At 41.7% G+C, this 12,303-nt stretch overlaps 2 protein-coding genes across 4 annotated transcripts in view; one reads left to right on the plus strand and one right to left on the minus strand.

The window, feature by feature from the left end:
- Nucleotides 1–3,546, plus strand: part of CDK17 (cyclin-dependent kinase 17) — a 56,779-nt gene extending 53,233 nt beyond the window's left edge. For all 3 annotated transcript variants that reach the window (XM_014963787.1, XM_014963788.1, XM_014963789.1), the window contains one exon: nt 139–3,546. In XM_014963787.1, the coding sequence (XP_014819273.1) occupies nt 139–176 (38 nt within the window). In that variant the 3' untranslated portion in view covers nt 177–3,546. The remainder of the gene's footprint in view (nt 1–138) is intronic.
- A 4,183-nt stretch (nt 3,547–7,729) lies between these two features.
- The window catches only part of ELK3 (ELK3, ETS-domain protein (SRF accessory protein 2)), a 40,898-nt gene continuing 36,324 nt past the window's right edge, over nt 7,730–12,303 (minus strand). The window contains exon 5 of the mRNA XM_014964286.1: nt 7,730–9,363. Coding sequence (XP_014819772.1) covers nt 9,265–9,363 — 99 coding nt within the window. The 3' untranslated portion in view covers nt 7,730–9,264. The remainder of the gene's footprint in view (nt 9,364–12,303) is intronic.

The following is a 12,303-nucleotide window of genomic DNA, read 5'->3' on the forward strand; positions in this document are numbered from 1 at the left end:
TCTGTTAAAGAAAGATGCTGATACTGGTTTAAATACAAAGAAGGGGTATTCTCTCGAAATAGGCAGGTGATGTCGGTGATAACCAAATACCATGTGCGAACGCTTCGGTTTCTTACCATGGTCCGTGTTCTGTTGTAGGACATGGGAAGAACAGAAGGCAGAGCATGCTTTTTTAAAGTGGGCGATGCAGAGCGGAGCCCAAGCCTGTCAACCAAGGACTGGGATCTGAAGGCAGTGCTCTCTGTTGGTGGACTTGGAATCGCAGTTTGTCTACACTGTCCTCTTCACAGTGGAGTCTTTTTATTTCCAACCTGCAGATTATGTTTTTATATTTGTTGTCACAGTGTGACAATTTTTTGTACAGTTGGTTTTAAGGTCTCCTCTGCCACTAGAGCCAGTAGGTTACAGCTGTTGATGTAACTGTAGCTGCAATTTTTGTGCAGGACTGAGAAACACAGTGCATTATTTATTGCGGAATCATTGCTGCTAAATAACTACTGTCTGTATAGTTAACACAACAGTTCCATGCCTGAAGAAGTTGCAATGGCTTTATAATATGTGAATGCATCTGTTTCTCTTCATAAAATGTTCTACTGCTGCGGGGTTTTTTTGTATTTCTTAAACTGCAGTGTTTCCTGGAATGTAAACATAGCTTTGCTTGGCTATAGGTGAACCATCTTTAATGCTCTAAGTTCATGGCACTTAATTCCTTATTTAACATTGGAAGTATGTGTTGAAATAGTTGAAAAATTATAATGCCTACTATGTTTTTGAAAAGCACACGGTGTGAAAGTTGATTCAAACAAGTGAACAGTAACTATTATTTGCTCTCAGATCCTACGTTAGTTATTGATAAACTAGAGCATGGAGACTGGATGATTAGTTTTGTCAGGCTTACTCCAGCATAAGATATTTGCACATTGTTGTGCACACGGGGCCTGCAGTAGCAATGACTTGCAGAAGCAATGACTTTTCTACCTTCGTTTTTAACTTAGAAATGCAAATAGTAAAAAGATGATTTGTATACGTTGGACCCTGGCTTACTTTTGAAATTTAGAATCTTTTCATTACAGAGGAACAGGACGACTAATTACAAGAACATGGGAATAATGTCACACTTTTCCCACCTTGTTGCTCTCCCATTTGTGCATTATTCACTTGAAATCAACTGGAAAGAGGCAAGTTTGTACTTGATAAGAACTCACTATGCTACAGAGCTTTTACAATGGGAACTTAGAGAGTTTTTGAGATCTTAGATGTTATCTGTTTACCAGAGATAGTAAACATGTTACTACTATGCTTATGCATCTCAGTGAGTATCATAAGTACACCCTTGGTGATGGTTACAGTATTTTTAAGCATTTGTGTTCACCTTTATGAACTTATTTGTTTAGTGCATCTTAAAGAGACTGTAAATCTTTATTGGTATATTTTGAAATGGTCATGTAAATCTTTGGCTGGTATATCATGAAAATAGTCATAGGTAACTTAATTTTTCCTGACATTCACTGTAAAACATTCAGGGGTCCTACCATTTCTGTTCAGGAAATCTTGTAGTTTATTGTTATTTAACAGTATTAAGTGAATTTTTGTATATTTCATTTTAACTTTATTTGTGAATAGTGACTGTGGCATGTTTGGGGGTGTTTTATTAATATTTCATTGATACTGGTAAATTTGAATTGGGACTTCTTTTTTTTTATTATTTTCTGGAAGAGAGAAATTCATGTGTAATGGTGACTATTGGACCACTACTGCTTTTCAGCATTTGTAAACCGGTTTTACGTTAAATCTTGTAGACCTAACAAACTGCTGTTATTTCTAACTGACCGACCTGTATTAATATTGTACTTTTGAAAGTATAAATATTATGTGGAATTCTTTGGTTTTGTTTTGAAATTTATAATAACGGAGGCCCTGTGTTGTTAAAAATACAGACTAAGTGAACGTTGGGGTTCTTTGGGGCATTGTTGGAAACGTTTAGTTAGATCTGTGTGTTGTGGGAGTCACTGGTTTGAACTCGGGCCATGTAATAACACAAACACAGGAGTAGTGGCAGTGAAAAGGAACGTGGCTCATCTGCCACTGAGGCCGTTCAGGATCTTATCATAACCGTGGTCCACGGGCTAATTATTGGTACCCGTCCTGGGTGTCACAGGGTGTCAGAAGCCCAGCATAGGCCTAGGGGCGCAGGTCCTGTCCGGGGTACACGCGTGGCTCTCCCCCTGATGCCAGCGGGAGCGGTGCGCGTGTGTCAGAGGCAGGTTTGGCACTGATGAAAAAAAACCTTTGTCCTGACATAGTTGTTATATATATTTTTTATAGTTGCTATGGATCTGATCTAGATTTTATACTGATTAACTTTGTAGGAAATACGTTGTAGACGTGGTGGTGTTGAAGAAGGAAGTCTCAGAGAAACATCTCCTTTTTTTTACGAAAGTAGTGAAGATAGAGAGTAAATGTTCACTGTGGGTAGATGTGGGATTTAGCATTTCTAGAACAGTAATATTTTATAGGTCATAAAAGAACAAGTAATAATATGACACTAAGGAGTAAAGGACTTAAAGGTTTAACTAGTAAAATGAAGTGCATTCATACATTTAGAAAGGGATCTGCTGCAGCTAACAACAGGAGGTTGCCATTCTAAGTAGGAATTCAGCTTTTTTGTTACAGATGAAAAGATCTTCCATAAAATTCAAGCACTCTGTTTATAAAGAGATTTTGTCTAAAGACCTACAAGTGAATTGATTTTCTTCATTAGGAGGTAGCTTTAAAGAATGTATTTCTTATGAAACTTGGCATCTGTGGTCAAGCCAGTTTCTTCCTTTATTTTTTTTTTTTTTTAATTGCTTATAATTGAAATTCCTGCATCAGCAGCAACAGTTCTGTGGCAGCTGCCTGTTTGGGGCAGTAGTCGGCAAGTTTGCAGTTGCTGGGCATTTCTCTGACATCTTTTTCGTGCAATTACGTGTTCTGCCTCCCGTCTGCCCGCTACGGGCTTGGTTTCGCTGTCCCCAAGCCCTGTAGTAGGGGAGCGTTGGCCCTTTTGGGGAGAAGACCTCAAACCAAGCAGGTGGTTGCTAAAAATGGATGACTTTCACGATTTGGTGTGACAGCCTTTGGTTGAAGATGAGCGATGAGTTAACGAGAAATGGCCTGCAAGTTGTTGCTGATTTTAAGTAGTTATTTTTTTGGAAGATACCTGGCGTACCCCATCTACCACATGGTAGGAACGCCCAGGCACTTGTGTAGGTGCATGGAGGAATAAGGTGGGCTTGAAGGCAGGGAGGAGGAGGAGGCAGGTGGCGATGAGGTTGGGTGCACATGAGGAAGGTGGAGGCCGAAGTGGGGAGAGAGGGTGGGAGGAGGACGGGGATTGGCAGGAGAGGGAAGGGGCAAACCCGCTGCTCAGCAATGCTCCGGTGGAACGTGCATCTCAACACGGCTGTGTTTATCGTTGTGCTGCTTTACCACAGCATTGAGTAGCCAGAGTGTATCCCTGAACTGGGCAATAAAAGTGAAAATAAACAGTTATTAAAGAATCAACGCACTTTGTATTTGCAAATCATTTGGGAAAACTGCAAGGTGGCACGCTCTCTGGGCTGCTCGCTTGTTGTCTGCGCATGAGTTTGTCAATTTAATAAAGGTACATTGTTTCTGTTTTGCAACGTTAAGAGGGAATTAAGGTTAAGAATACATTCGGTTATTGAGGACAAAATATATGAAAGGTACGTTGTAAATATCCCCAAGCTAAGTATTGTAAAACCAGGAAATACCCAGAATTAAGGTCAGAGTTGAAAGAAAAAAAATAGGGTATGGAAATGCATGGCTGTAGTCTATAGTGACACTGAAGAAAAATTCAAATTTACTTTATCTATGATAATGTGGGGTCACAGACATTTGATTTTATCTGATCACTAAGGGGCAGAGTTGAAGACACTTGTGCACCTTGTTACCATGGTTTTTTTTCCCTTAGTAATGTTTGGCTTTGAAACAAATGCAACATTTCAGTGAAATTTCTTAAATTTGGGGAGGAACTTGAATGCTTCTTTTTACAGATTTTTTTTTTTTTTTTTTTCCACTTTTTTTCCTTTTAAGGGACGGGGTTTTTGTGCTGGAAGATTCCTCCCTGGCTTTTTTTTTTTTTTTTTTTTTCTTTTTTTTTTTTTTTTTTCCCATTTTTTTCCATTTCAGAGACTGGGCTGTTAGAGATTGAATGCTACTCTTTGGCCTATGTGTGGGTCAGCAACATCCATATACCTCCCCAACATCCACGTCAGACCAGTTTAAGAGACTGACAAAATAACAAGCATAGGTTATAAAACATAAAGGAAGCACTGAACAAGTGTGTAATCTGTACATTGCAAAATAAGCTCTGACGGTACAGGTGGGATGATTTTGAAAAATGTAAAAGCCAAGTGGATAACATGGGCTTTGTAATTCCTGGCACACAGCCTTTCCAGCTGTGGAGAAAACACACTCTTCTCTAGGCCAGAGTAGAAATTCGTGTTGTCAGAACTGGGATTAGAGTTTAGCTATTCTAGATTATTATTTTTTTTTCATCTTTTGTGTGTGATTTTCACTGGGCTGTGCTGCACCTCTCTCGTTAACTGAAAGGAAAAGATTGATGTCAGTGGAAAAATGTGAACATTACAATTTTCCATTATTTTCCATGTTTTCTAAAATCCCTCTACTCATTTAAGTCCTGTAATTTTTGAGCCAACTTTAACTGTGAATGTGCACATACGCACATACTTACTGTGGGAAATACCTGCTTAATTTATTGTCCTGGCTGCATCCTCCAGAAGGGCTGAAGAAGCCGGCCGGCCTGAGGAGGCTGCTTTTATGGCCCTAATGAAATACGAGTCCTGTTCAGCTCCGATGCTGTACCTGGAAACACATTTTTCCCCAGAGAGCGATGAAGTTCCTCCATTTGCTGCAGTGAGGTCTTCTTGCTGATGGAAATGCCATCACTGAGGGTTGCAAATGGGGGAGAAGGCTCTTCCCTACCCCCTCTCCAACGTGTCCCCGCGGAACACCTTCCTCCAGGCCCTGCACGGCAGCCTCAGCGCTGCCGCCTCCTCCTCCTTCACACCCCAAGCTTGTTTTTTCAAAGACTTTTTTTTTTTTCCCTTCTTCCATGTCCTTTTCCTTAATTTGCAGGAGGCAGCAGGTGGCCTGGAGCCATGGTAGGAATAATTAAGGGTATATTTATCCATTCGCACTTCTTGCAGAGTGAACATGAACTGATGCAAATCTGTCAAGAAAAAATCCAATGTATTCCAGAGCCCTCTAGGATGCTTTTCTACAAATACCCCCCTCCACCCACCCAAGGCAGGCCGTGATGCTGATTGCTCCAGAGTCCTTGCCTGAGGTTCATTCTCCTTTTTTCATTTAAATAAATTTATACTCCTCCTCACTAATGCTGTCAATCTCTGTGCCCTCCAGAAACAGGTCTGTGCTCCGTCTGTGTAGGGAGAGTGCTTGTGTATTAATTGGTAAGGGCAGTTACAGTTTGGAGCGAAAAGGGATTTCAAAAGTTGTTGTTTTCTGGTTGCTTCATAGAGGTATTCTTAAATCTGAGAGACCTGTGTGTGTTTACCCCACAGGATCTAGAGACAGTCTCAAGATCAGAAGGGAACAGCGATGCCCTTATGTAAAAGACAACCTGTGTACTGTGTTTCTAAATTAATTTGGTGGCCGTGATGGCTTCTAAAGATTCTTCCTATGGGCACAAGGCCATACAGCCTCTTAGAGACTCGTTCTGTTAAAATGAAATGCTATAGTCTGTTTTAAATGACTGTTTCCCCTTTTAAACAGTCATCTTGTTGACAGTTCATTACTTCTTCAGTAGGTATTTCCAGATTGGCAAGCGTCTCTCTGATGAGACTCCTTTTCTTCAGACAAAACAAATTATTCTTTGTTGACGTAATGGAAGCGTGTCAGATCTCTCGCTTTCTGTAGCTGGTTGTTCCCCACCTTGAAATTATTCTTTAGAACAGAGGCCACTTACTTACCTGTGCCAGGGCAGAAGGTGTGGGCAATCTCTTGGCAAAGCTGCCCAGTAGCGATGGCCCTACTGGTGGATACTTGCCTTTTTCTGAAAAAACAACGTAAAGGTAAGCCAAAACTAGCCTGATTGTGCACCCAGTCTATAGAACGTTGAAAACTTTCTGTATTGCTGCAGCATGAGTGAAGTGTAAATCTATCCCCCAAATCCCTCAAGTATCATCTAATCACAATTACTACCAGGAATACTGAAGTGAGAATAACTCCAGTTTTGTTCCCTGGGATTGTTGTCCTGGAGCTCTCCGTGCTGCAGGAATGGCACACTTCCACAGCAGTTGTTTTACAAACATTTAGTGGATGTTTCTCTACAGTTAAAAAGATACTCATAAATAAAATTCAATACAAAATTACCAATAAAATATTTTCTTCGAAGTATAAGGCATAATAATTTAGTGGTTTAGGTAAGTGTTCAGAATTAAGAGGCTGGACTTTATTTGTAGAAATTCTTCCCAGTAGGAGGAATTCCACATAATTGACCAATATGGAAGGCAGATTTCATTTTGACAAACTTTTTTTTTTTTTTTTTAATGGAAAAGTCACCTAGCAAAAGAAGAAGTGTTCTATTGCTATTTTTTATTCTCTTGAAGATAAGACGACAGCACCGCTTTCTTGTTTCTAGGTGTCTTCCCTTAAGTTTTACTGGATTTTCTTGGATCCTTTACAGTAATTTGTTGAAATAGATTTATTTTTTATTTTTTTTCTTTTTTTTGTCATCACAGAATTGCTATCTTCTGCTGTCTTTAAAAGAAAAACAAAGTCACTCAAAGGGTGGGAGAGAAGATGGGGATGTGTGTTGAGGCGTGTGGAGCCTTTTGAAAAGCAAAAAGTCTGCCTTATTAATAGTAAAACTTTAGAAGAGACGAAGTCACAAGAATCTGGATGCTTTTTCTTTTAAGCATCTCTTCTGTGTCACACACTCCCTCCTCTGATCTTCACCCGGAGTTTTTTTGCAGTGTGGTATTCAGTACTTCTTACTAAGTCAAAGACCAAATTTGCATGAGTATCTGTCTTTACTTTTTAAACTCCTGGTGAGAAATGCTTCATCTCTGTGCCTTGTTCTCCCGGTAGCGGAACTGGTGTGCGGAAGGCGAGACTGCACTGAAGTTGGCGTTCATACTTACATAAAAGTGAGAGGAGAGTTGGCTCTAGAGCGTAATTGCCTCTCTGTAACTTAGTTACTGAAAAAAAATCCCATTTACCTGAGAGGAATCCACTGAAAGAGAAATGTTTGACCCGCGAGCCCTTGTGATTTCATCTCCACCAGATTAGTCAACCCCATCAGGCATCCCCTGCCGCCTTTTCCCCCAACCTACTCTGATTTCACTTGGCATAAAATTTCCCTTCACTCCTAGATTTTGCATCGGTTCATCTTCTGGTTTTTACTCTGTGGGGGGTGGTACCTCTTGGAGCTCTTAAAATGCTGAATCGAGTGAATGACTTCCCATGTGTTTCATTCTTTTTCCTTCTCTCTTGCAGCTAATTGCTGTGTTTATCAGCACTGGTACTTCACACAGATATGGCAGGTTTTTATCCCGTTAATTGCTACGAGTGAAACTGAGGAGTCATTTTTGGTTGTGCAACCCAGGAGCCTGAGGAAAGTTCCTGCTATCTTTTTGTCAGGCTACCTCTGCCCCAAAAATGGCTTTTTGAACATCAGAACTGCATTAATAAAATGTTTATTTAGCACCTTTCAGGTTGAAGGATCCAAAAGCACTTTACAATTAACTACACACACATCACTGAAATGCATCCAAACAGAACATCAACAGACGACTCACCGCAGAAGTTTCAAAAAGAACGGACTTTGACCAGCCGCTTGGCCAGAAAGCAAAGTAGAAGCTCTGATGACCTGCAGCAAACAGGATTCTGATTTTGGTTTGGTTTTTGAAAGTCTCATCTGAAAAACCTACATGGTAAAGCTGCGTTCAACCCAATTTAGCCACCTCAGACAACTGAAGATTTGCATCAACCCTGCCAAGATTAGAATCTGTGGTGCCAGCGAGTCTGGCCTAATCCTAACCTGACATTTAAGATGACTAAGGCATCACCTCAAGGTAGAGGACATACCCAGTGAGTTCAAGTTGCAAGTATATAGTAACACAGTGCTGGTTTTTAATCCAGAATTCAGATGTTTATACATAAACATCCCGCCCGTACAGTATGCCTCTTTACAAGCACCAGGCATTAATTTACACTCCTGTAACTCTTCCAGCTTTGGGAGGTGGGGGGGAAGGGGAAACACGACCTTCTGAGCTTTAGTAGCTAGAACAAGCTTTGTGGGGAAAGAGCAGAAGGCACTTGGCACGACTGAACAAAGCACCTGGAACTTCTCTATCGGGAATGACCCTCATTCCCGGGGAGGACAGAGATAGTGGCAGTCTTTCCAGCTGTAATGTTGACAGTCTGTAAGAAGTATATAGGCCAAATAAATTCTCAGCAACGTCTTCTCCTTTTCTACAGAAGTACTCTCAAATGCTGGAAGTGTCTCATGGACACACACAGCCCAGTTCCTCCCTCTCGCCACTCCACAGAAGAACTTGGGCACGCGTGGTTTTGTTACTCCCTAAATGCAGCTCCTGACCATAACGTTGATTACGTTTTTCACTTCAGCAAAGAAACATTATAAGGCTATTTTTATACAATTGGAAAGCACTTAATACAAAGTTACATGAATACACTGCATCATATGGCCTATCCGTGGAGAAAATACTGAACTACTACCATAGGGCTGTCCAATACTAGTTTTGTCTTTCAACTTTTTATCTTAATACTAGAAAATATATAAATCATTTACATGACATTATGCAAAAGAAGGCACAGCCGGTTATAGTTTACACAAGCACAGTGCATAATATGCAGAAAAAGGGATTAAAAAGAAGCTTCACATCCTTATTAGATACATTGTTGCAATCCATCAAGAAAAGTACTTCATCAACAACAGAAGTGTTCAACACTTGAGAGCTATGATATAAAAAAATTATAATTCATTTAATGCAAAACAGATTTATGTATACTTTTATATATAAACACTGTTTAAAAATGCTAACATAATAAAAGTAGATTATCCATGTAATGAAAAGTGCAAACCAAAGTAATAGAGGGTTTCACAATGTCCTTCTCATGACACAGGAAAAACTAGACCATAGGAATGAAGTGTTAAATCCACCAATAAGTCCTTGGCGCGATGAGGCGTCATCAGGATTTCTGAGCGTTTGGAGAAAGCAGTACTGGAGAAGAGGCTCCGTCCAGACTGGGGAGCGGCACTGGTATGTGACCATTTAGCAGAGTTGGAAACTGTTAAGAGGCCAAAAGGTAAAAATTACTCTTTATCTCCAAACATTCAGCCCAGAAGCGCGTGCATTTAGCATTAGCAGCCGACTCCAGATGGTTTCAAGGCTTGTCATTCCTATACAGGAAGATACATCCCAAATGCCTGCCTCAGTCATTAGGAATGTAAAATAGAGAACGAAACCTGAATAATTTGGAAACCTATGGGGATGTGTAAATCTATTACTGGCTGTATTTTATATAAAAAGTTCACATGACAATACATCTGTCATCACCCTGGGAAAAACGAATCCTCTAGAGCCATGTTTGCCATCCATTCTCCTTCAAAAAATGTTTTTCAGTCTACAAAATATTAATTAAAACCCATGCTTTTCATCTGTCCTTCAGAAAAGGTAAACAGGAAAGAACTTTGCAAAAGTGAAAGTCGAGATGCTGGTTTTTAGGGCAGAAAAAGTACAATTGGGAATACAAAACCGGGGAAAATTACTCTCAAGTAACTACAGTTTCTCTCTGTATTCACTAAGAAAGCGTAAACCGGGTATGCACCATCACTCGGTGTGTGAAGCAGAATAGGTTGTAATTTAGTATTAACCTTCTATTTCTGAAATACTGTGTTAAAAAAATACCAATTCGATACATAAGCCGTGTATTCCTAGTTCATGACAGCATCCTGACTAACTTCCCTGCAGTGACGTGTATTGACTAGTTCTCTCACGTCTGACCCGAGAAGAAGCAAGGCAAGTAGGTGGAATAAACCTGCTGCAGCATGAGGCAGGAATTATCCCCGTGGCAGATACCAATCTGGCCTCCAGGCCTGGTTCCACAAGCTCCGCGCTGGGTTTCTGTTGGCTTGAGAGAGACAGAGCTGGGTAACAGAGCTCCTGACTTCAAGGGTACGGCGTATTCTTTACCCCTTATCAGATTAGTCCTTCAACAGCCAACTGTGGTGTCATCAACCTCTCCACGTGCATGTAATCAGCTTATAACTGGATTACTCTTCCACGAAGATGTTAGTTAATGATATCTGTCTTCCAACATTCAGTTGAAAATCACGCCGAGCTGCTGGGGGCTGGCACCACACTCCTGGTACGGCCGGGACTGGCTGATGCCTCTGTTTTAACCCAACCAGACCTCAGGAAATGTTTCCACCACTTCTGCCAAGATTCATTAACGCACAGAACTTGATTACAAGCTCTTGCTTTTCTAGTCTGGGCTTCTGAAGCGAGACATGTAAATTACGAGGTGTTCCATGTGATTTCTAAAGCGAACAAAGAGAGGGTTGTGTGATCCTTGGTGTCTGTGGAGGCGGGTGGCATCCTGGCACTAGGACCCGAGACCCAAACAATGCTCATGTCATGAGTTCATCTTTGCCCTGGTCTCCAGCCCAACCCAGCTCTTTTGTTCTTCTGCCTGTTGTCTCTGTAGCCCCTGGGGCCGGGACGATGCTCTTTATTCATACGCCCCCGTTAACAGTGGGGATCTGGGGCCTGACTACACCCTCTCGGTGCTATTCTCTCTACAGTAGTAACCAAGAAAATACACTCAATTTATCTAGCGCTTCATTCAAGCTAACTTGGTAGTCCGTAAGTTTGGCTGCATTCTTATGAATTAACCAATTCTGTGCAAGTCTCTTGCTCTTCCAGTTATGTGGTAATTTCAAACTAGTGATGAAACATCAAAGTAAGTTTAATTATACAGCAGCGTGGCTTCAAAGGCAAGACTTTCCAGGTATGGCCAATATATCAAGGTAAATTGTGTGAAAGGTGACTGCAGATTCCAGTGATGCTTTAAATGAGCTGTACGGGTGCACAGGCAAAGGTGTATGTGAGTTGCTGTCACCTCATAAGCAGCAAAGGGGAGGTTTTTACCAGTTAATCAGCATCTACATGCTCCACGAGGGAGTATGTATGTAGTTGTGTCCAGCAGTGCCAGAACAGCACTCACCTTTGTGCCTGGGAAGATCTGGGAACAGATCTTCCTAGAAGCTATGCCAAGGCACGTGGAGGACAGGTAGGTGATTTGAGACAACCAGCACGGCTTCACCCAGGGCAAGTCCTGCCTGACCAGCCTCGTGGCCTTTTATGATGCAGTGACTACATCCACGAATAAGGGAAGAGCTATGGAGGTCATCTATCTGGACTTCTCGAAGGCCTTTGACACGGTCCCCCACAACAGCCCCCCAAAACATCCTTCTCTCTAAATTGGAGAGGTATGGACTTGATGGGTGGACTGTTCGGTGGATGAGAAATTGGTTGGATGGTTGAGGGTAGTGGTCAATGGCTCAATGTCCAGAAGAACATCCTATGATTCTATGAAAAAATTCCTGGTTTGTTAATGGAGAGACCATACTTTCCCATAGGCTTGTCCAGGGCTTAGCTGGACTGTGGATATGGATGGATCCCATCCTGGTCCTTGTACTTATACAAATACTAGTACTAAAGAACTGTAGGCAGTGCCAAGCATCATGCTGTTGTGAAAAGTGGCACACACCTGAAAGAAAAAACAATGTAGGAGCCTGATCTCTCCTCCATGCAATCCAGCAGGCATTGAGACTGTTTTAACAATGACCAAATGTTCTTCTGACTCCCACTGCAAAGGACCAGGTGAAAGCAAAAGCAACTAGTGAAGCAGCTCCAGCTCCTTCCCCCGTTCCCTGACCAGGTGCCTGGAGTGTGGGTTGGCTTGTGCGGGCAGCTCGGGGAGAGCTCTGCCCCGACACTTATGCAGGATGACCCAGCAGTTCTCCATGGGGTTGACCAGGCTTCAGCTGTGGCTGTCGTTTCCTATATGGCTGTTAAAATAAAGCTTTACACTCTGCAGACTGGTCATTGTGGCCTTTGCCTGAACAAGACATAATTTATAGAGGGAGGTCTGGGTTTCCCAGAGGGGACAGAGCTAAGGCCACTCCATTTTCTGGTCCCACAGAGGGTGGCTAGAGTATGTCCG

The sequence above is a fragment of the Calidris pugnax genome, unplaced genomic scaffold (assembly GCF_001431845.1).
Source record: "Calidris pugnax isolate Ruff unplaced genomic scaffold, ASM143184v1 scaffold44, whole genome shotgun sequence".
Taxonomy (NCBI): domain Eukaryota; kingdom Metazoa; phylum Chordata; class Aves; order Charadriiformes; family Scolopacidae; genus Calidris; species Calidris pugnax.